Raw genomic sequence first — 25,282 nt, 5'->3', positions numbered from 1 at the left:
AATTGTCTGAACTAAAACCAAGCCCTAGGCATGAAGGTTCGAACTGGTTTTGGTAGCTGGTTTTCCATTATCCCTACTCCAGACTGTTTTTCATTTCAGCCAGTTTGGGCATCCAATCTTTGAGAGCTGAGGCTATGCAACTCTGCTAAACCCTCTTTATTAAACCTCAGAGAGAACAGGAGGATAGAGGAAGCAGAGGAAGAAGAAGATAGGGGCTTAGGGAGAGAATTAAACATACAAATACTTATTAGAAAGCAGACGGCCTACAGCTGCTCTCCCTTATCACTCAAGCCCCCAGATTGCATCTGGACCCTGCCTGCTCCATCCTTGTAATGAAGGCCAAACCCCAGGCACAGATGCTCAGTTGCCAGTGCAGAGCTAAGCCAACTCAAAGTGGTCTCAGCCTTGGCAATGAGTGCCATGTGGTCACAGGCCTTTCTGTCTTGGCCTCCACCTATTCCCCCAGTGGGGTATGGGATCTGACTGCTACAAAACAGTGGTCAGCCATCTGAGAGAACTCCACATATGGGAAATGAGATCTCTCTGAAATGAAAAGATCTAAATTGTCCTCGTGGAGCCTCCTGGTACCTTCATACATTCCATCCTTTTGTCTCCCAGTACAGGGTATTGAAGCCTCAGAAATTGCTCCTACAGGCCTCAAGAGGTCTGGCATCCTGCTATGCCCTAGAGTTCTCCCTGACTAACTCATATTACCAAGGAGCAAAGGAGATGCTCAGAGTGGAGAATTATGAATGAAAGCTGGGGAGGTGGCAATAATGGGGGAAATGGGCCAGAAGATTAAGAGGAGAGGAACAAATGAAGTTATTAGGGAATCCCCAGAGACTTGAAAGGCTTCAAAGGTGGGAAAGAAAGCATTGTGCAGAAGAAAGAGGCAAGTTCTGTTAAACACCTCATTCTAAAAAATTGAAGACAACAACTTGTGTTCAAGAGAGGAGACAAACTACCCCACAGCACACAAACACACACACACACACACACACACACACACACACACACACACACAAAAACATTCTGTTTCCTCTATCCAGCTCCTGCTCCACTTTTCCAGCACTGCACTTGAGCCAGGGTGAAAATTCATTCAACAGAGGCTCCATCTTATACCTTTCCCTCATGTGATTACCTCCTGGTGTCAGCCAAGAAGTCCCATTGTACCATTCTGAATGAGCCGCAGGAGCTTAGGTATGAACACCACTGCCCATGGGCCTTGGGGAGAGGGTGTGTCTGTGAAGGACAAAAGCAGGTCATACTCTTGTAGACCATCCTGGGAATGAAATGACACATAAAGAAGATCCCTTCAGACTAGGAGAGAAAAAGAAGGTCACCTCTCTCCCAACCACAGAGCAGGGAGGGAATACACAGCACTAGGAGCTTTGCCCCTTAGTACTACCTCAATTGCAGCCTGTGGTACAATAAAACGTATATCTGGTCTTCATCCCTGGTTTCTGGCACAGAGTTCGTAAAATCCTTGGAATTTCCTGAATGATATCTTTTTTAATTCCCAAGTTTATGCCAATGAGATGACTCTTGGTGAAGGGCCTTTAGGTAATTTTAGGGTGGGAGCTTATCACCAGAAAGACCAACTTATGATTAAAAGACTGGAACTTTTAGCCCATCCCTTTACCTCCAGGGAGGCAAGAGGGGGCTGGAGATTAAGTTCAATCACCAATGGCCAATGGTTTAATCAATCATGCCTATATAATGAAACTTCCATAAAAGTTTCTCAACAATAAGGTCAGAGAGCTTTTGGGATGGTGAACAACTGAAGTGGTGGGAGGGTGGTGTGCCCAGAGTGGGCATGGAAGCTATAAACCTCTTTCCCCATACCTTGCCCTATACATCTCTTCCATTTGGCTGTTCCTGAGTTGTACCCTTTACAATAAACCAGTAAAGTGTTTTCCCTGAGTTCTTCAAGCTGTTCTATCAAATTGTCAAACCTGAGAAGGGGGTCACGGTAATCCTTAATTTATAGATAATCAAAAAAGTTCAAGTGGCCTGGAACTTTTGACACATCTGAAGTAGAGGTGGGGCACTAAGCCATTAAACTGTGGGATCTGACACTAAGTCCAGGTAGATAGTATCAGAAGTGAAGAGAATTATTGAACATTCAGTTGGTTTTGGAGGATTAGAAAATCACATAGTCCACATCCAAGCTGCAAGGAACCAAAGGCTTCACAGAGACAAGTGCTCCTTCAGACAGATGTCTAGGGCCTTCAGGAAATCAGACTCCTCTCTTAAACACTTGAAACAGAATAGTTGGTCTACTATAAATGAGGTTTTTACAATTCAATTCCCTCCCATTGCTCATGCAGATCTGAAATGATCTGACCAGATGGCTGGTGCTCTATAATTCTTGAACTGCTCTCATCAGTTGATGATTTGGATTTTTTTTTCCATTTTTTTTTTTTAACCCCTCACATGAACGTGTTCTTGCACAGACTTCCTGCATACTCCCATCAAAAGAGCTCTTTGTGCTAATGCTAATATTTCAGAGGTTCTCACGGCCTCCTAGAAGTCAGCTCAGGTCAATAAGGAACCCTAGATTTGAGCTTCCCTGAGCCCACATGGGGCCAACATGTAGCACTGGCTAATGGGCAGGACAAGGGAGCCCTTTGCCCAGGCTGCCTTGTCACCTCCACTTCTCCTTCAGGTCCTCAAGGAAAGGGAGCCAGCAAAGGTATACTTTTCTCAAATGACAACTATAACCAGTTCTTGAATATTTCCTATGTGCCAGGCCCTATGTGAAACATTTTATACATGTTAATGTTGTTTCAGTCTTATGTCATCTTTGTAAAGGAGGTATTTTCATCCCTATTTTCAGATGAAGAAACTAAGGTTCAAAGATTACAATCAACTTGAACAAGACCACACAGCTCAAATATTCAATAGAAAACTAAAGATGGGGGTGGAAGTTTATCTCACCTAAAATTTTTCTCACTTCTCCAGGAAGATCTCAAGGGCAGAGATTGAAGGCCCTTACCGCTCCCTCTCTTGTGCCCTTACTGAGACACTTCTACCAAAACATCCAAAAACACTTTGGTGCCTTTTTCTGTCTCTGTATTCTCTGTGAGACTATGAGCTGCTGGAAGGCAGGGGCATGTCCCATTTGCTATCCAAAGAAACAGATGGCACAGTGGCTAGGAGCCCAAGCTTAGAGTCAGACAAAGCTAGGTTTGAATTCTGACTCTACCATTTATTGGTCATTTGGCTAAGTCAGTTCTCCTCCCTGAAATTCAGTTTTGTCTATAAAAAGAAGGGTGGTTATAGCACCTGCCCTCAAAGAATGCCTGGCACAGTTGATGCTTAGTATAATAAATGTGATCTATTATCTATATTTCCAGCTACCAGTACAGTGCCTGGCACAAAATAGGATCTCAGAAAATACCCAAGAAGCACAAGCCCCACTATTTATGGCTGTGACTAGCTTTCATAATAACAAGTACATAGACACAAAATCCTAGGGTTTAGGGGTCCTCAGCCCCAGGACAAATTCCTGAGTTCCATGCCCAGAACCCACAGGACTTGCCAGCAAACAGCTTTCCTCTGCTTGCTTGTGAACAGTTGATGCTGAATCCACATTCAAATGCTTGCTGTGCTCCCATAAGGTGAGACAGATCCCAAAATAAAGCAGAAAACACGAGAGAGAGAAAAGAAAATCATTTCCAGGAACAAGTGGCTCACAGTGAGGATGCTGACAGTAATAACAGAGGCAAGCATACTTCAGGAGAGTAACCTGCAGCTGCCCCAGAGCTGAGTGGCTGGGGCCCAATTCTCACCTGGTCTGGTGGGAAGACGCATGAAGTCATAGGTGGTCCCCTGGTATTCCAACTCATAACTATAAATCTGCCTTCTAATGAGTGCAGACCATGTACCCTAGTATCTCTTCCTTGCAGGCCTGGGGACAACAGAGACAGAATGTACTGAACTAAGGTAAACATAAAATAGCTCCTTTGCCATTTTCTTAAAAATGCCCAAAAAACACACCACCATCTTCTTATGCCATGTCTCTGACTATGGCAGGAAATCCTATGCTAAACCCTTCTGTTCCCTCATCAAAATCCTCTGTAGAGCCCTAGCCAGTTTGGCTCAGTAGATGGAACACTGACCTGTCAAGTACAGGGTCCAGGGTTTGATGCCCAGGTTGCGGGCTCAGTCCCCAGTGGGGGGCATGCAGGAGGCAGCTGATCAATGATTCTCTCTGATCATGATGTTTCTATCTCTCTCTCCCTCTTCCTTCCTCTCTGAAATCAATAAAAATATATATATTTTTTTAAATCTTTGCACAGGGAGAAAGGGAGAGCATTTCTTGAGGGAAATCTCTCCTCACCAGAAGTTCCCTTCCCCATCTAAGGCACATACTCATGTCCCATTACTGGCATCCAATAAAACAATCAACTTGAAGGGGTAGCACTAATGGGAAAAATACTATTTAAAATCAGCACTTCAGAAAACCAAGATGGCAGCATAGGTAAACACCTGCACTTGCTGCCTTCCACTGATATACTCCCTTCCCCCAACTGATGGACAGAGTATGACGTAGCCTGCACCTGCAGCCTGGAAATTCCTGAGCACCTAACCAAGCACCTTATATGGACTATACATTGAACCACCAATCAGCACCTGCCAAATACCCTAAGCCCTTGATTCCTAAGTCCTAAGTGCCTAATCATGTGTCTTATATGAAGCCACCAATCAGTGCGTGCTGAGTACCCTAAGCCCCATCCCTTCCCAGTCCTCCCCTTAAAAGGTGTGTTCCCCTATGCACGTGTTGCTGTTCTCCCCTTGTGAGACAACCTGGCAGGGTCCTTCTCCTCTAATAAAGCCTGCAGTCCTGGTTTTTCAGCCTCTCATTCTTTCATCCACAACCACATCAAAATTACAACTAAAATACATAACAGTTATCATGCAGAAGGGTGGAGAAAGCTAGCTGAATGGAAGTACTAAAACTAGAAAGGTAAAGAAGGCGGAGTGTGGAGGCACAGAAGGGGCTAGCACCCAGGTGTGCCGCTTTTTTAATTGGGAGCAAGATACAAGCTTCTGCTTGCTCTGAGCTCCAATGCTGGGCGAGACTGGGGAGTGGAGGGAACCCAGAACTATACTGGGAGAAATTAGACTGTCTGGCATCAGGGCAGGAACTCGGGGGTGGCTTTCTTTCAGACTGAGATGCTCACAAAGGTCATTGTTTCTGTGCTGACACCTCCCTGGTGTAGGGCTGGCTGGAAGCCATTGCTGTTTGCTCCTCCCTGGAGATTTCCTGAGACCCCGCCCTACCCAATTTACAATCCCACTCAAGCCTTACTCAGCAGTTTTTGCATATGAATGGCCTGTCTTTTCTCAGCCTAAAATCTGTCAAACAAGCTGTTGCTGGCTCAGAGAGCCCCAAAAGCTATCAAAAGAAGGCCCAAGGCCCCACCAGTACCAGTCTGCCTTGCTTCACAGATGAGCCTTGTCTGGTCACTTCCAATCCCAATACAAAGGGGAGGAATCTGCAGATCTCTCTGTAGCTCATGCTGGGTGGCCTCAGGCAGTGGCTGATTTTTCACCTCCTTGGATAAACAAGAGCCAGTGTACTCAGTAGTCAGTGTGAAACCATACCAGATTACAACTCTTCACATCCATAAGTGACACACTCAAGGGGCAGACTCAGTGAGCATCAAAGCCCCATTGAAGCAAGTCCTACCCCAAAAGGGTGTTTCCTGTAGAGCAGCTCTTCCATTGTAAAGTTAGCTGGTTCTTATAGCCAATTGTCCTGGAGGTCAATTCCTCCCAGTGATATCAACAGCAATCAAGGCTCAACTACAACAAGACTGTGCATACAGCCCATAAAGGGGTGTACCAAGAGTGTCCACCTCAGGTGACTGGGGAGGCTGAGACACTAGGTACACAAGGCCCCTCTTATCAACTCAAGAAGACTTAGCAGCTACCCAATACATAGAAACAAACACAGGGAAGCAGCAAAAATGCAGAGACAAAGAAACATGTCACAAATGAAAGAAAGCAAACTTCTGGATATAGAGTTCAAAACTACAGTTATAAGGTTGCTCAAGAATCTTCTAGAAACCTCCAAGGAACTTAGTGAGATCTTTAAGGATCTTAGTGAGAATGCCAAAAAAGTGAAAAAGGACCAGTCAGAAATTACTAGTAAGCATACACTAACTGAACTAAAGAATAATATACAGAGATCCAACAGCAGACTAGAGGATCCCAAGAATCAAGTCAAAGATTTGAAATACAAAGAAGCAAACAAAACCAACTGGAAAAGAAAAAAGAAAAAAAAGAATCAAAAAATATGAAGATAGTGTAAGGAGCCTCTGGGACAACTTCAAGCGTACCAACATCAGAATTATGGGGGTGCCAGAAAGAGAGAGAGAGCAAGATATTGAAAACCTATTTGAAGAAACAGTGACAGAAAACTTCCCCTACCTGGTAAAAGAAATAGACTTACAAGTCCAGGGTGCGCAGAGAACCCCAAACAAGAGGAATACAAAGAGGATCACACCAAGACACGTCATAATTAAAATGCCAAGGGCAAAAGACAAAGAGAGAATATTAAAAGCAGCAAGAGAAAAAGAGTTAGTTACCTACAAGGGAGTACCCATACGACTATCAGCTGATTTCTCAACAGAAACTATGCAGGCCAGAAGGCAGTGGCAATAAATATTTAGAGTGATGAATAGCAAGAACCTACAAGTACAACCAAGATTACTCTACCCAGCAAAGCTATCATTTAGAATTGAAGGTCAGATAAAGAGCTTCACAGACAAGAAAAAGCTAAGGGAGTTCATCAAACCAAACCTTTCAGCATTGTATGAAATGCTGAAGCGTATTCTTTAAGAAGAGGAAGAAGAAAAAGGTAAAGATAAAAATTATGAACAACAAAGTGGCAACAAATACATATCTATCAACAAGTGAATCTAAAAATCAAATAAGTAAAAAATCTGATGAACAGAATAAAATGGTGAATATAATAGAATCGGGGGCCTGGAAATGGAGCAGACTGACAATTCTGGGAGGGGTGCGGGAAGAGATTGCACAAAGATCTTATATGCATATATGCAGTACCTATGGATGTGAACAGTGGGGTGGTGAGGGCCTTGCATGGGATGGGAACCAGGTGAAGAGGAGCTATGAGGTGGGGAGACATCTGTAATAATCTGAACAATAAAGATCTTTTTAAAATACAGCACAATGAAAAGTTTTTTAAAAATCAGCACTTCAAAAAAATAAAATAAGAACTGCTATGGACTGAGTGATGTCTTCATGTCAAGAACCCTCACAACCTTTGCAGCAGATATGGCAGGACATTTCCTCGATGTCATCAATGAGGAAACTAAAGGGCAAAAGGATTTGAAGCCAGAATAAGATGAATCTAAAGTCAGTCCTCTTAACTACTAAATTATGCTATCTCCCCATTATTCACACATTAAACAAGTTTCCAGGACTGACTATATTCCTTTAACATTTAGGTAGCTGTGTTGGAAGCTCCCAGGCAGCATTCAGAATGTTGTGAATTAAAAATTATACTCTGATTGAAGGCAAATGCTAGCTATCCACACTGACCACTAAGAAGTAAATTTCCTACCAACAGACATAACTGCAAAACCTTCTCAATAGACACACAGAACACCTCAATCCTATATCATAGCCTAAGAGAATTTATCTATCTCCATTTGTCAGACTTTCCAGCACCAAACTCAGAATAACACTCTTAAGATTGGGCAGACACTACTGAAACCAGAGTTGCTTTGTCCTCTGGGTTGTAATTCCTAAGTGTCTATGTTCAACAAAACACACCAGCCTTTAAGCAGCTTCTAGGGAATTTGGGGCAGAATAATTTATGAAGGGCTCTTGAGAAATTAGAAAACAAAGAGAGATGTCAATGGGGTATCAAGTTAGATGTAAAAATCAATGCTCCACTCTAATTCTCCAGGAAGCACTCAGAGCCCTCAGCCTGCCCTTGTCATACATGCTCTGGTTCTCCATCCCAAGGCTACAGAGGGGGCTCTTTGTTTAGCCATTAACAGTAGCATCACTGGCCAGAAGGCTGGGCAAAGGCTCTGGGTTAGAACTTTCAGGCTTGTTCTGCAATGCAGACCAGGACCTTGAAGGGTGCCACAAAATTAGAGAGGGCAGGAATGGGAGCCACATGATATTGATCTCCATCAGCTCCAGAAACTTGCCTAGTTGGAGTGGTACAAGCACTTTTAACCACATAAAACGAGTAGATACAGCCCACATCTTCTACTCCCTAGCCCTGAAAACTCTTCTAGTTTTAGTCTTCAAGGACCAAGGGGCTCAGTTCTCAAGGAAGCTAGGTGAGGGCAAGCAGAGGTTAGGTCTGCTGAACCCAGTACCTCTGTTCTTGAAATTTCCTCTACTAACACCATTAGTTCCTACTTGGCTTTCTTGGTGCTTCATCACTCTTCTGTGGCAACACCTACCCCTATGCAAGCCCAGCAGGAGTGATATTATCACCAGAAAGTTGGCTGGCACAGCAAATGCTGTCCTTGCCGGCACAGCAGCAATGGAGGCAAGGAGGATATTGTGATGAATATCGGCAAGGAACTGATGCAACTATACTGTGGTAGCTGCCAGGGCTTACCATCTTCCTTGCCACAGTGCAGAATGCAAACACCTACTCCTCAGAACAGGCCCAAGTGTCATCATAGTGGGACAAGGACAGTTGGGACTAGGACAAGTGGGAAGAAGGTAGGTCTAGGCTATAGGATCAATGGCATAAGACAAGTTAGCTGAATAACATAGGTCAAATTATTAACCTTTCTGAGCCTCAATGCTTTTATAGGAAAATAAAGATAATAATAGGTCCTATTATGTGAAGATTGAACAAGTTTATACACATGAAGCATATAACACAGTACCTAAATATTATAAACACAATTGCTGGCTACTTTCATCATTATTTTTTTTTTTTATCCTCACCTGAGGACATTTTCATTGATTTTTAGACAGAAACATTGATTGGCTGCCTCCCACATAAGCCCTGACCAGGGCTGGGATCAAACCTACAAACTAGGTATGTGCCCTGATAGGGAATCAAAATTATGACATTTCATTGTACAGGATAAGATCCAACCAACTGAGCCACACCATCTAGGGCTTTCATTATTATTTTTAACCCTGAGTTGGGCTCAAAAAAGGGTTAGAAAGTTGTTCTTTCTGAGGATGCCCCATTTAAAAACCAGGCCAGGATCAGCCCCTGTTCTTGGCACAGGTTCCTTTTGCAAAAGAACACTCCTGCCCTGCACCAGTGCTCAGGACTCTCCTGTGAACAATATTTCAGCAGCACTGAGCCGAGCAGAAGAGCCCAAAATAGCATTTGCAGAGCAAGGCACATGTCACTGCCTCTCCTGTGCTTCAGAAGTGCAAGGAAAGAACGTTTTCAATCACTTGCTCAGAAAGCTTGGCCACCCACCACCTGCCTTCCTTCCAGGGCACTTAGAGGCTGAAATCTCTGTTCTGCTGGAAAATGAAGGTCCCTGAGGCCTGCAGCAGCAGCCACCACTGGGATGGACCACACTATTCCCCTCCAGCAGGCCAAAGAGTGGCTGCTCCTTCAAAGAAGCGCTGTGGGGACAAAGAACATATACAATTTGAATTTAAAGTGTTTCATGGGGGCAGGGCGGGCTTGATACCTGGCGGAAGGTCCTGCCACTCATGGCTCGGGTGAAACACCTCCAGGACTTCAGGGTCCAGCTCCTTCTCTGCTGTGGTTTCCTTTCTCTCTGTTTCTTTGGTGGTGCTCTTCTCTGGATTGATCAGCGCAAACTCCTTCAGAAAAAAAAAAAACACAGAGCACAATAAAATAAAAAAAATACAGCTAAGCACTAGGCAAGCAGAAAGAAAATGGCCTGGGGTAATATTCTCTCCCTCTATGCTCCTCCTCCCCTCCCCAGCCATGTTTGGACCTTTCATGAGGTTAGCCGCAGAACCAATGTAAGTGAGACAATACAGTTAAATGAACACAGTATGTGTTGCGTGTATATAGCATTTTTGTACATGCATACAGAAAAAGTCCACAAAGTTCCATAATATCTCCAAGGGATTAAGAAAACCTATTGGGAACAGAGGTTGGGAAAAAGAGACAATAAGAGCCTTTTACTTTTTACTTGATATGCTACTATACACTGTTTGATGTTTGAAATTCATATCTATGCCCTGGCTGGTTTGGCTCAATGGATGGAGTGTCGGCCTGTGGACTGAAGGGTCCAGGGTTTGATTCCGGTCAAGGGCACATGCTCGATCCCCAGTATGGGATGTGCAGGAGGCAGCCGATTGATGATTCTCTCTCATCATTGATGTTTCTATCTCATTCTCCCTCTCCTTTCTTCTCTGAAATCAATATATATATATATGTAAATTAATATCTATTACTCTTATAATTTAAATATATATGTTTATAAAAAGGAAAAAACACACACATGAACTGGAGATAAGGCCTCAAATGGCCACCCCAGATGTACAAAAGCTGAGGCCCAATTGATTCCTAAGCAGCCTCGCATGGCACAGAAAGGACCTGGCAATTCCCTAGGATGCTTAAGGGGCATAAATGATCACTGGGGACATTCCAACCAATGTGTAAGGGGTACAAGTGAGAAGCTGGTAGTCCAATTGGGCTAAAGGAGGAAGAAGCCCAGGTTGGAAACCTCTTCATAAAACCTATTTCCTTCCACCCCACAGAGAGCATGGAGAATTAATGAGATGGTGTCAATGGAGTACTTTGAGCTGAGGAGACAAAGATGCAAGATAAATAAAAGTATTTTTCATTTTGTTCCATCCCAGCCTTCCTGTCCCATTTTTAAACCTGTTCTTGCATAAAAGCAGTAAGACCTCAGGAAATTGGAACCAGAGGGTTTCAGAGCTCTGGGAAATTACATTTGGGAGGACAAGGAGGAACCCACACTAGCACACAGGGATGTTATTTCAGCCCTCTCACCTCCCCCATGATCACTTTTCCTACACCTCCCAATTTTCCACTAATAATAAGTATATTTGGGTTTTATGAACCCAAATCTGTGCTAGTTACTTTACATACATTTCATTTTTGTTTCCAACAATTCTAACCCTGAATTGGGAGGTAACAATGCATCTCTTTCAAGCAGTGCCCCAGCTCCAGATATGCATCCCCACCTGCCTGGGCCTCTCAGCTCCCATTTTTAATTAGATGTCAGAGGAAAGGTTAAGATGTTAAGGTGTTGATGATAATAATGTAAAGCCTAAGGATTTCATTTTTTTTTTCTTTTTCTTTTTTTAAATATATTTTATTGATTTTGTACAGAGAGGAAGGGAGAGAGATAGAGAGTTAGAAACATCGATGAGAGAGTCATCGATCAGTTGCCCTACTGGGGATATGCCCGCAACCAAGGTACATGCCCCTGACCGGAATCGAACCCGGGTCTCTTCAGTCCCCAAGCTGACGCTCTATCCATTGAGCTAAACCGGTTTCGGCAGGATTTCATGTTTTTAACAAGAAATAAAGGCATGACATTCAGATGGCAGGATTTCAAATCTTGTTGAGAACTGGTAAGGAAACTATCTTGGGCAAGAAGAGGCTTTTAAAATATGTCATAAGTAATGAGAGGCACTCACTATAGCATAATAGTTAAGAACTCAAGCTCTGCATCAGATCACCTAAAATTCAAATCCCAGTTTCTTGTGACACCAGGAAAGTTACTTAACTTTCTAAGCATCAGTTTCCACAATGTGGAGATAATAACATCTAGCTCGTACATCAAATGAAGTACTACCTTGTAAACCATTAGCCCTGCGTACACAGTAGCTGTTATTATTACTTATAAAGGCAGTCACAGTTTCCAGGTTAGATGAGTCTGTGCTATGATATCCAACAGAGACTACACCATATGGCATCATTTAGGCAGGTCAGGTTTGGGTTGTGGTCACCTAGGCAGCCTGGCCCCACAAACCCCATCTACCCCTTCAACCTGAAGTTTGCACAAATCTGAGCTCAAAAGAAAATTAGGAACAGGAAAGAAATGTGCTTGTCATATTAAAGAGCAGAAAAACTAGCATGTGGCGCCCTGCATTCTGAGGGCATGGACATCAAGCTTCCAACAGCTGAGTTTCTGAGGACAGACTCTGTCAGCCTCTTTCACCACTCCATGCCTAGTTTGTAATCATGGAACAAATGAAGGAACGCCTCCCTCCCCCTCTCACAGGCAGGTATGTCTTTTGGATGCCTTGGACTAAGACAAGCCCAAATTAGCAGAGTCTGCTGGAAGCCAGGTACTAGCCACACATTAAAAAAAAAAAAAAAAAAAAAAAAAAAAAAAAAAAGACCACCTTGTCCATTAAGTATCCAGAGCCTTTTTTTCTAGATTTTTAAAATAAGATTATCAGAGTAGGTTCGAGAAGGAAGGTTAGGAGAATCATGAAACACTGAGCCACATGCTACAAGTCTGTGGCCAAATACTAGTGCAACAATCCTGTCACTGCTCAAAATGTTTTTTCTATTTCCTCTTGCTATCACTTCTGAACCAGATGTTAAGCCATAGCTACACGTACACACGTACACACACACACACACACACACACACACACACACACAGAGTCTATCATTATTTTACAGCATTTCTGGTTTTAGTGAGGGTAATACAAAACTGATGCTCCCCTGTCTGATCACCAAATCTGGCTCAGAGTAACTTTGGGCTGTTTGCCCAAATCACATCTGGCAAGCACTGTCAGGGGTTCAGTCATATGAATATACAATAAGTTAGTCAGTTCAAGAAAGAAATTGCATAAAAAGTTTTGAGGAAAAGCAAAATCATAGGGATGAGCTTGTAATGATAATAGCAGCTACCATTTATTAAGCCCTTACCATATGCCCAGCATTGAACTGAAGTGCCTCTGTGCCTCACAACTCATCCAACTTTCATCTGTGATGCACATACATTTATACCCATTTTACAGATGAGTATGGACATGGGGCCTGTGCAAAATCACATGGCTGGGTAAAACAGAGCAGAGGTTTAAGGTCAGGACTGCCGGGCTCCAAAGCCCAGGCATAATTTCTGACTCAATTCTATGTCATGTGTCCCAATGGTTGTGCCCTGGATACTGAGGAAATGAAGTGAGGGCATTAAGATTAACTTAAAATGTCTCTCAGCACAGCTTCCTTGCCAAGGGAGGGTTTTCATGGACCAAGTGAGAAACCACACTTGCAAAGAAAGAACAAGCAAGATTAGCTTCTCTTTGCCTGGGCAGTGTCTTGAACAGAAGAGAAAGACCAAGAGGTGAGAACAGCCAGACAGCCCTTGGTCAGCTCTAAAGTAAATCGCATGTGCTGGTGCCCTCTCAGCTGGCTTCTTAGGGCTCCCTTCCATGCCGAATCCTCAGCCCTCTCTTCTTCCTGCCACCATCACTCCAAATACCAATTTCTTCTCAACTGACTGCAAGAAATCCCAGCTAAGGTGTTAGCTGACAACAGCTTACTATGTCACACTTCCTTGCGCTTGTATCTGAATAAGAGATTCTTAAATATCAAAGACTTCAAGATCCAAGAGAATGAACGAATTTCTAATGGTAGGTTGATAGATGCTGTGTTAGAAACAGACTGCCAAGGCAAGATTTTGGGACAGGAGTGTGTCTGGCAGAGCACTAAATTAAACCCCCTTACTAAAAATAATAGTTGACATTTACTGACCATCCATTGACCTGACTGTGCAAATCCAAATGTTAGGTACTTTGTATATAATCACATTTGATCTACACTAAAATCTTAAGAGGAACATACCAACCCTGTTTTATTAGATAAGGAAATAAAGCTCAGAAACGGTCAGTGCCAAAAGGATGTTACCAAGGTCTGTGATCCTTCCCCTGGGTTCCTCTACCTCCCTCATTACTCACCACCTTTTTGAAGGTGCCTCTTATTCAGATACATGCAATCAAGTCATTTCAGCATCCACACAGACTTAAGATGTGGCACCTCAGTGCCACAGCAAGAGCCAGGAAGGGAGGCTGACTCCAGATCATGCCCTGATACACACAGCCAACTTTTCCTGGGTGGCCATTAACCTTCACAAATGCCCTCAGGAAGGACAATTCCAGGTCTCCAGGAGCACTTGTCTGAACTCTGAAAGAGTGGATCATGACCATTCCCACTTCCCCCACTAACCATTTTCACTGTTGTGAAGATGGCTAGCTATATAATTTGGATTTTAAATGCCCCATCAGGGCAGCAATTTTTATGGTATGAGAGAAAAGATGCTTCAACTCCTACTTGTGCTTAGTACATGATGAAAGATGATGACAAATTGATATAGCTTAGGAAGAGACATAAGGATACAAGCTTCTGGTGATGAAAGCCAGTATTAACGTTTTTCTGAAACTAGACTCAATAGAACTAATATATATGGGCCAGAATAATTATGGCTCTGAAAGCTTATCTATTTGGTTGGACTCTTATCCAAAAGAGACTTACTGACACACAGTCCTTAAGTAAATTCATTAGCATGCTTTTGTTAATTGTACATCACAATGGGAGCACCTGGATCCTTGTGAGATGCAGGTTTGGGGTAGGGGGAATAGCCCTGATCTCCTGAGACACTTGGGTACTTTCTGGGTCAGGTCTCCAACCCTCAGGCTGTGGCCAGTCCCATCATCAGGGGCCAATGGGATCTCATTCTCATTTTTCTTGGAGACCAAAACCCCAGAATCAATAAGATTAGTCAGAGGACATTAAAAGTTCAAAAGGATTCAAGACTCCTAACTGTATGTTGTCTCCTGCTCCTCTAAGTGGGGAGAGAGAAAACAAATTACTTCAGAGAGAATGTGGAAGCTTGCCACAAGTCAGAGGTGAACTTCAGCAGAGCTGGATTATTATTAAATTCATCTCATTTGTCATTTGCACTTCAAGCCCTCCTGCTCCAAAGCTTCCTGCACTTTATCCACCATTTAGTGGGAGCCTCTGGGGTTAGGAAAGGTGGCCAGCAGTGGGTGAAGCTGTCAAAACTGACAATCAAGACTTCCCAAGGGAGAGAAAAGAGAGGGCACTGGAAAATAGTCATGGGCATGCTGTTATTGGGGCAGGCCAAGGGAAATAGAGCCAGAAGCCTGCTCAAGCTCAGGACTTTCTTGGGCATTTTGCTCCTGCCTGTGGCAATAACAGGAACCCTGAGCAATGGGGTCTATATTAATAAAGAGATGCTGGGAAAGAGGATACAGAGTTACAGACAGACTTGAGAAAGCACAAAAAGAGAGAAGTAGAGGAAGAACCATTCTTACATGGTGCTCACCATACAATCAGCCAGCTTTGGAGATAATCTTGACCTTCCCAACTCTGCTACAAACTGGTTGTAGATTTTGACCAAATTATTTAAAATCTCTGAATCTTGGGGACCAGTTTGGCTCAGTGGATAGAGCGTCGGCCTGCGGACTGAAAGGTCCCGGGTTTGATTCTAGTCAAGGGCGTGTGCCTTGGTTGTGGGCGCATCCCCAGTTGGGGGTGTGCAGGAGGCAGCTGGTCGATGTTTCTCTCTCACTGACGTTTCTAACTCTCTGTCCCTCTCAATTCCTCTCTGTGTAAAATCAATAAAAAATATATATATTTTTTAAATAAATAAAAAAATGAAATCTCTGAATCTTAATCTCCTCCTTCTCAAAATGAGGATAATAATTGTAGTTGTCTATTTCATAGTATTATTGGGGGGTGGAAGGGTAAATAAGAATAGACATAAAGCACTTAATGAATGACAATGCCTAGTACATGATAAGCTTCTTATTATTAAAACTAGAGGCCCACTGCATGAAACTCGTGCAAGGGGCTTGGCCTCCACCGCCAAAGTAGCTGCCTCAGCCCCCATCACCACTGCAGCCACCTCTGCCTCGGCCACCTCTGCCTTGGCTCCCACCGCCACAGCTTCATCCAAAAGGTCTTCCAGAATGACATCTGGTCTAATTAGCATATTATGCTTTTATTATTATAGGTCATTATCATCATCACCACCATACATTTCCCAAAGGGAAACTACATCATGAACTTTAAACAGAGGTAGAGGGAAAGATATACACAGATTCCATGACTCATCACTGGCCACATTCATATAAGAAACATAAAAGTTCAACCCACTTCCACAGCAGCTCTGGTGGCATAGAGGCTCTTTTGGACCCAAAAGGGATCCCTCTTATGATAAGGTACTTACTTGGTTCTGATGACTGAAACAGAAGGTGAAGCAGGTGGTTATCAGTAGTCCAAGCAGCATGCCCCGAGGAGCCATCCTAAATAGGGGCAGGCCCTGAAGAAGCATAAGGAGACCTGATGAATATAAACACAGAAAACAGAAGGTCAATAGGAAACTGGTTCCACTTCCCTGATGCCTGATCCCCCAGCACTGTGATTCCCATGATGTCACTTGTTCAATGAATGTGAGACATTTCCCACATATAGGTTTTATAGGTCTTCTCCCACAGGAATAGATCATGTGAATGAAGCCTCCATCTCCAATAAGGAGTCCAGACACCCAAGGGGATACATGTCTTTGTTGGAATTGAGCCACCAGAACTCTTACATGAGCTATAATTATCAACTTCTTATCAGGTTGAACTGGGTGGTGCTGGCTATGGTAAGGAAAAAAGGAAACTAACCCTTGATTGGTATGTGGACAGACATGGGCCCAAATCTGCATAAGCCTTTACAACAATTGACTATAAATCATACCTGCAGTTATACCTGAAGACAGATGTCATCAGCATCCCTAAACCAACATAGTTCAATATTCTCAAGCTACAAAGCCTTTCACATCACTTTTCAAACAGCCAAACAAAAGTATAGGCCCTTGTAGCTGTTAAAATTAAAATGACACAAAAATGAAAAGATATTCCATGTTCATGGATTGGAGAGTTAAGGTTACAATACTACTAAAGCAATATGCAGATTCAATGCAAAATTCCAATGATTTTTTTTTTTTTACAGAGTAAAGAAAAATATTATAAAATATATGTGGAATTTCACAACAACCAACAAAATCTTGAAAAAAAACAAAGTTGAAGGACTCACACCTCCTGATTTCAAAACTTACTACAAAGCTATAGTAATGAAAACAGTATGGTACTACATGAGGACAGATATATGAACCAATGGAATACAATTCAGAGCCAAAAAAAACACATATATGGTCAATTATTTTCACCAAGGTTGCCAAGAACATTCAATACAGAAAGAACAGACTCTTCAACAAACTATCCTGGGACAATTGGATATCCACATGCAAAAGAATGACGTGGACAGCCTGGTCTGTGTGGCTCAGGTGGATGGGCATTGTTCCATGCACTGAAAGGTTGCTGGTTTGATTCTCAATCAGGGCACATGCCAGGTTATAGGCTTGATCCCTGGTATGGAGCATACAGGAGGTAGCCAATTGATATGGCTCTCACATACTTGTTTCTCTACCTCCCTCCCTCTCCCTTCTTCCCTCTCTAAAAGTCAATTTTAAAAAAATAAATAAATAAATAAATAAAAAGAAATGGACCATTCCTTTATACCACATACAAAAAAGTAACTCAAAATGTGTTAATGGCCCTGTGGCCCAGTTGGTTGGGAATCATCCCATGTACCAAAAGGGACTGGTTCAATTCCTGGTCAGGCACATGCCTGGGTTGCAGGCTCGATACCAGGCTCAATCCCTAGTTGGAGATGTACAGGAGACAGCTAATCAATGTTCTGCTCTCACATCAATGTATGTCTCTCTCTCTTTCTCTAAAAATCAATTTTAAAAATCTTTAAAAAGTAACTCAAAATGGTCAAAGACCTAAATTTAAAAAGAAAACATAGAGAAAATCTTAATAACCTTAGATTTGGCAATAGTTTCTTAAATATTATACCAAAAGCATAGGTGATGAAAGAAAAAAAATAAATTAAACTCCATTAAAATTAAAATACTTTTGTATGTCAAAGGACAATATCAAGAGAATGAAAATACAACCCACAAAATGGGAGAAAATATTTGCAAATCACATATCTAATCAAAGTTTAATACCCAGAATATATGAACAGCTCAAAGAAAGAAAGAAAGAAAGAAAGAAAGAAAGAAAGAAAGAAAAGACAAGCAACTCAAATTAAAATGGGCAAAGGATCTTCTCCAAAAAAGATACACAAATGCCAACAGGGATATGAAAAGATTATCAACATCATTAATCACTGAGGAAATACAAACCAAAGCCACAATTGGATAGCACTTTAAATCCACTACAATTAAACAACAATAATAAAAAAAAGAAAGCAATCTATGTTAACTAGGATGTAGAGAAAGTGAAACTCTCATACATTGCTGGTGGGAATACAAAATGGTACAGCTGCTATGGGACACAATTTGGCAGTTTCCCAAAAATCTTAAGCATATGATCCAGCAATTCCACCCATATTCTACCCAAAAGATATGAAAACAGTGATTCAAACAGATACTTCCATGTGAATGTTAACAGCATGACTCACAATAGCTAAAAGGTGGAAATATGTAAGAGTTATCTTCCGCAGAGTGAAGGAATGACTCAGCATAGGAAACCAGGGTGGCTGTCCTCTGAGTTTCAACCCCAGAGTTCCCTGAATCCTGAACTCTCCTCACACAGCTCCAGTCCACAAAATAAACAAATTTTTAAAAAGTGGAAATAACCCAAGTATTCATCAACAGATAAATGTATTTTTGTGTTGTTGTTATTCCTCTCCCAAGGACGTTTTTCCACTGATTTTAGAGAGAGTGGAAAGGAGGAAGTGAGGGAGAAGGAAAGAGATGGGAGAGAAAGAGAGAGAGAAATATCGGGTTGACTACCTCCCACATGCACACCTATCAGGGCCGGAGATTGAACCTGCAACCTTAGGCATGTGCTCTTGACTGGCAATCAAACCCACAATCCTCTGGCACAGGAAACAATGCTCTAACTACTTAAAAACACCAGTCAGGGCTGAATGTATATTTTTTTAATGCGGTATATACATACAATGGAATATTATTCAGCCATAAACAGAATGAAATTCTAACCCATATTTCAACATGAATGAACCTTGAAAACAATATGCCAAGTGAAATAACCTAGACATAAAATGACAGATGCTATATGATTCTACTTAAATGAAATATCTAGAATAGGCAAATTCAGAGAAATAGAACAGGTTACCAAAGGAGTTATAGGGTACAGAGTTTCTGTTTGAAATGGTGGAAAAATTTGGTCAGTAAACTATTAATAGAGTGGAAGTCAAGAGAACTAATCCAAACTGACAAATAATCTAAGTAAGGCAGAACGAAAAACAAAATAAAAGACAAAAAAAAAAAAAAAAGCCTTAGAAAAATTCAGCATGTCAGTATTAGCCCAGTCCCTTCTAAAAGGTGTGTTGCCCTAGCCAGTCCAGCTTGGCTCCGTGGACAGAGCGTTAGCCTGTGGACTGCAGGGTCACCGGTTTGATCCCAGACAAGGGCATATGCCTGGGTTGTGGGCTTGATCCCCAGCAGGGGGTGTGCAGGAGGTAGCTGATCAATGATTCTCTCTCATCACTGACATTTCTCTATCCCTCTTCCTTCCTCCCTGAAATCAATAAAAATATATATTTTTAAAATATCCTATCCTTAAGTAAAAAACAACAAATCTTTTAAAAATAAATAAAATAAAATAAAAGGTTTTTGTATTGATCACTCAGACCCAATAACACCTCATTAGGCAATTTACTCAACAGAGGCTTAATTATGGGAAAACATTTCTTAAGAGTATGATGTTTACCCTTTCTCTTTCCTGTTCCTACCACACTTTTCCATGTTCCACCTCAATAAATTGGTCCTGTGACATAATTGGACAAAAGCCCTGCCTGCATCCACTCTAGAAGTTATTACCCACTTGCCCAGCCCACCCTTTCACCCCTTTTCAGGGGCAGACGGAAACTTTTGCTAAGGACATCTGCAGCTATGAAAGAAAACAGCCCTCCTGGACCAGCACTATGCTAAAAAATGCACAGCCAAATGGAAAAGCAAAGGCTTGGGTGCTATAAATAGCTGCTACACTCACCCAGCAGCAAAAGCATTTGCTTTCTGCCAGCTTCTCCCCTCTTTTTTTGTCGACAAAATGGATCGGCTGAGTGCCACATGAGCTCCCCTCAGCAACCTGGCTCCCTGGGGCACCAATCACACTGAAAGACAGGGAATGAGTTCACAGCATGGCACTAGGTTCTGGACAGGTGCCTGGCCATGCCTCGGTGTGAGGAGGGTGGGGGGCCAGGCTGGATGAGGATGAACAAGGGGACGAGGCTTCCACATCAGGAGTGAGAAGGCTGGAAAGGGAGATGGGTTCCAAGATACCTTTCTTACCCCGGTGGCCTTGGCTGTGGGGAAAAGGGAATAAAAAATGAAAGTGGAGACTCACAACATTATGAGGACAATATACAATAAGAGAGAACAAAGAATATCCCCAAGTCACAGATTTCCTGTCCCCTACATGAGGCTGTTCATGTATATGTACGTATGTATAATATATACGTACACACATAGTTAGATGCTCCCTCCTGATAGTAATAAACACTGAAACTGGTTCTGAGGGGAAAGATGAGGAAAAGATAAATGAGAATAAAGAAGTCAAGGGCAAAGAAGAAAAATGAACAGGAGCAGGAGGCCCAGAAGGGACAGAGGAAGAGACCGGGAGCAACCGATTCATAAACAGTTTTCCCACTCCTAGAGTGGGAAGGGGAGTGGGGAAAGAGAGAAATGGCAACTTCTACAGGGCTCCCAGCCCCCTCCCCCCTCCCCACACACACACATATTTATACCCTCAGAAGCATTTTCTGCCAATACTAAGAATGAGAGATCAACTGCAAATGGGTCCTTCATATCCACCTGACCAATGAATGCACTGCCTCCATATAATTTTTTCCATGAAACAGGGAGAGAAGAATATGGAGGGTGGGGAGGTGCATGGCAGAAGTGAGGCTGAGAGAAAAGTGTGACACAATTTCCCAAGCTTTGCAGGGGGCACCAGAAGACAAGTAGGTATGGGTAATAGTGTCCTCTATCCTAAGGCCTGCCCTGCATCCATGTCACCTGGTCTCCTCCTTATTCAGGATATAGCAGGTGGAGAGCAAATATTCTTTTTCCTGGGCTTTATGCTGGGGGTAGGGGAAAAGAGGAAAAATGGAAGTGGCATACAGGTATGTTCTGCCAGAATGGTCCACCACCTCAAGCAGAGACCTAGATAGCAACAGCAACAAAAGAAAACCTAAGATCTTGACAAAAATAAAACCAAAGTCATGTCATCCCAATGAGGCATAATTTGGCACACAGTCTGAGATTAGTGCCCCTCCCCCCAAACCCTTATCACCCATTAACCCTAGGTTCATTTAACCATCTGCCCTTGCACACCATCAGAACAAACCCTCCCATCCGTCATCCTTGGCTCTCAATTGAGGACAGACCTATACCTTTACATTTATGTCTTTCTTCTGACTTAAAACAATGTCATTCAATACAAGAAAAGGGAACATATTTCAGTGTTCCATTGGCAATTCTTTCCTTAAATATTCTTGGGCTTTGGGACAAAAGAGATAATAGGGTACTTGAGGTGGCCATTTTCCTCTCAAAACTGGCCATTTGTAGGCTGTACCTCTACTTAAATTGAGGCTGGATATTCTCAGCCATCTGAATTGCCAGTTTACTGCACCCAGAACAGATCATAGGGACATGGACTGGCTACCCCTTACCTCCCTTGGCACCTCATGTTCTCCACTCAATTCAGACAGGATTGAGGGAGGGGACTGGGCCCTATGTAAATAAGACATCTTCCCTTAACTTTTGTCTTCTCTCAAGGCAGGAAAGGATGTAGGAAGCCAACAAAGGGAGAAAGACTGGGACTGCTGGCAGGCCCATGGACAGTAGCTGCTCTCCAGGAACACAGGGAGAATATGAAAAGGTCACAAGTATCCTCTGCAGGCAGAGCAACCTCAGCAGCCTGCCTAGGAGCACTTGGAACTCCATCCTATAAAATGTACATATTCTTAATCTACAGTGTATGTCCATGTACTTGTTTCCCTAATTCTTTTGGGAAAAGTAAAAGAGCAAGAATTCCTACATTCATCTTATAAGGAGAAAATTAAAGCAAAGAGATGAAACCATTAGGTAGAAAGTATAGTACCTGGATTTAAAATCAGACAGACCTAAGGTCAATTCCTGGCTCTGCCAGTACCTAGCTATGTGACCTTGGATACTACTTCACTAGGCTTCAGTTTCTTCATATATAAAATTAATATGTAAGAGCTCTTATTTTAAAAAAAAAAAATGTTGGGGAGGATAAAATAAAACAATACATGGAAAGTTCTTGGTACAAAACCTGGCACCTAGTTATCACACCTCATTAAAGCAGAGATAATGACTTTCCTCTGGAACCAAAGGCAGTCAGGCCCAGCCCAGGCACCCTGGAACCACTCTCCAGAACTCCTGCCTCCTGCAGAATCTACACACCCTCTAGCTGGCTCCACACCTCAAACTTGAGGACCAAAGCCTCTGTGGGTATCTACTCCAGGAGGAAAAGGAAACAAATATTAGAGAGAGACACCCTGATCCCTGCCTCAGCTAAAAACAGAGACCCAAGCCAGTTTTCTCCTGAGCCCCATGGGTCTGTGTGTGTGTGTGTGTGTGTGTGTGTGTGTGTGTGTGTGTTTGCGCGCGCGCGCGCACCCCATGGCAGACCCAGCCTACTCAGTGCTTTTCATAGCATACCAGTGTCCAGAGATCCAGGCCACAATTATTGTATGTTGTAATGCCAGCTATAGGAACAGCTATAAAACAATCTCCTGCTTTACAGGTTAGGGGATGAGCTCTTCACACACACACACACACACACACACACACAGTCACTCACCTATACACAAACAGAAACTCACTGTCTGATTTGAGCAGGCAAATATGAAGCTGAAAAAACAATGGAAAGGGGACACTGAAAGGACAGTCCTGACAACAGAGAACAATGCAATGGTTAAGGAAAAGAAATGGATTTTTAGCCGAAACCGGTTTGGCTCAATGGATAGAGCGTCGGCTTGGGGACTGAAAGGTCCCGGGTTCGATTCCGGTCAAGGGCATGTGCCTTGGTTGCGGGCATATCCCCAGTAGGGGGTGTGCAGGAGGCAGCTGATCGATGACTCTCTCGTCGATGTTTCTAACTCTCTCTCTCTCTCCCTTCCTCTCTGTACAAAATCAATAAAATATATTTTTTTTTAAAAATGGATTTTTAAAAAATAATTTGAAAGAGAAGTAAATTTGAAATAGTCAGACAAACAGGCTTCTCCCATCCTCCCCCCAAGATATAAACTAAACAAAAAGTCAGTAAATAGACAACAATTAAGTAAAAAGAGCCTTTGAATAGCAAAATAATGTGGCTCCTAACCTGTCCAGCCCCTACCTGGCCAGAAGACTGGACTTGAATCATCCTTAAACCACTGACCACTTACATAATGGAAACAGTATCTGCCCCAAATATTAAAGTCAAGACTCAGACCAAAAGGTAACTCCAGTGGAGAATGATTTCAACAAATCCAAGATACCTAAGAGGAAAAGTAATTAGAGGAAGCTGTTGGAGGATAGAAAGTTCATAACTAACCCAAGCCACTGCCTGATCAGAGAGCTGCAAAACCAAAATCTACTTGTGCAGGCTGCAAGGGAGAACCCAAGAGGGGCCTTTCCAGTGGCAACACAGGAACAAGTGCTGACTCCACGTGGAAGAGAGCACATGGAACCAAAAAAAGGTCGCCACAGGCCCAGCTGCAACTGGAACCCTAGAAGGATGGCATCATGGGATAGAATGAAATAGGAATGTTGCATTCCTGGTCCCTTCTCAGTACTTTACACTCCAAAAAGTAGGGGATATAACCAATCTTATCCCTACCCCAGTAGGGAAGAGGACATATCTTCAAGAACATAGCTAAGCATATTAGCAAAAACTGCAATCTCAGAGACAAAAGACAGTGGCTCCATCTAAAAAGAAATCAAGTGACAGACAGTGACTGAATAAAAGGGAGCCCAGCCTCGCCCTCTCCACACCTGTCCTCTCAGTTACAGCTTTCAAAGAATCTGGATGCTGGAACAAAGCTTAAAACTCATTCTTCATTTGGACCGCTAATGATCCAGAAGACACAGCAAGCACTCAAAATCCATCTATATAAAAAATGACCAGAGTTCAAAGCCTTTAGGCATAGAGCTTGTCAGTGGATCCAGGAAGGCCCTGGAAACTCCATACCTATTAAAAACAAAAAGGTAGAGAGAGCTAGTGCAGGACAAGAATTTGGTGCCATCAGAACAGAGGTAACAACGGAGGCAACAGGAATAAAATCCCTGTCTCGGGGAGAGACTTTAGAGAGAAATAATGGGCTAAGAAATGTCTTCAAGTCAGGGATGGAGGTTAGGAAAAGAAAAAGGAGCAACAAGGAACAACAAGAATAGTGAAGAGCTGAAATGGGTTTGGCTCATGGATAGAGCGTCGGCCTGCAGACTGAAAGGTCCCAGGTTCGATTCCGGTCAAGGGCGTGTACCTTGGCTGCGAACACATCCCCAGTAGGGGTTGTGCAAGAGGCAGCTGATCGATGATTCTCTCTCATCGACGTTTCTAACTCTCTATCCCTCTCTCTTCATCTCTGTAAAATATCAATAAAATATATATTTTTTAAAGAATAGTGAAGAATTAAACAGGTCGAGAGAGGAGAAAATCAAGTTATGGGCAACAATGTCAAGAGATCAGTTAGAATGAAGATGAGAAAATACCCTGGATTTGGCAACGATGCTGCCAGGGGACCTTCAAAAGAGGGTACAAGTTGGCATTGGTGGTATAGCAGTGAGCAGAGCTGCCTTCCCAAAAAGTATACACATGTGAAGAAACAGAGACACATGAGTAGAACACTTTGAAATGTCGAGTGAGTCCACTAAAGTTTGGAAATTTGGAGCTACTTCTCTAAATCTATTTTTTCCAACGTTTTCACTAGTCTTAAAAATAACAGAGAAAAAAGTTACTCCAGTGGTCCTACAGAGGTGTCCTCTGATGCCATATAATAAGTTCCTATGGTGGTGTAGAACTAACCCTCAACACACGAATCCTTGAACAGTGGTGGGCACATTCACACCAGGAGAGGAAGGGGACAGGGAAGCAAACTCTATAAGAACAAACTCCCATCAGACAAAACTCCACCTTCTCTGAGCTTTCAGCCATGTCTCTGACTGCTCAAAAGCTTTAGTCCTTATACTTCGTAGAGCTGTACTAACCATAATTGTAACTCCTG

General features: G+C 42.8%; 1 protein-coding gene across 4 annotated transcripts in view; it reads right to left on the bottom strand.

Annotated features, from left to right (window-relative positions):
* The window catches only part of SIL1 (SIL1 nucleotide exchange factor), a 170,896-nt gene that overhangs the window by 114,729 nt on the left and 30,885 nt on the right, over window positions 1-25,282 (bottom strand). For 2 of the 4 annotated variants that reach the window (XM_084885096.1, XM_084885095.1), the window contains exons 2-3: window positions 16,194-16,286; window positions 9,672-9,807 (exon numbers count right to left, since the gene is read on the bottom strand). In XM_084885096.1, coding sequence (XP_084741222.1) covers window positions 9,672-9,807; window positions 16,194-16,268 — 211 coding nt within the window. In that variant the 5' untranslated portion in view covers window positions 16,269-16,286. Of the gene's footprint in view, window positions 1-9,671; window positions 9,808-16,193; window positions 16,307-25,282 lie in introns of all 4 variants that reach the window. The other 2 variants (XM_084885093.1, XM_084885094.1) reach the window with 1 other exon arrangement.

Source organism: Pipistrellus hanaki (assembly GCF_964339955.1).
Source record: "Pipistrellus hanaki genome assembly, chromosome: 5".
NCBI lineage: Eukaryota > Metazoa > Chordata > Mammalia > Chiroptera > Vespertilionidae > Pipistrellus > Pipistrellus hanaki.
Note: the sequence above shows the minus strand (reverse complement) of the source record. Positions and strands in the feature narration are given on the sequence as shown.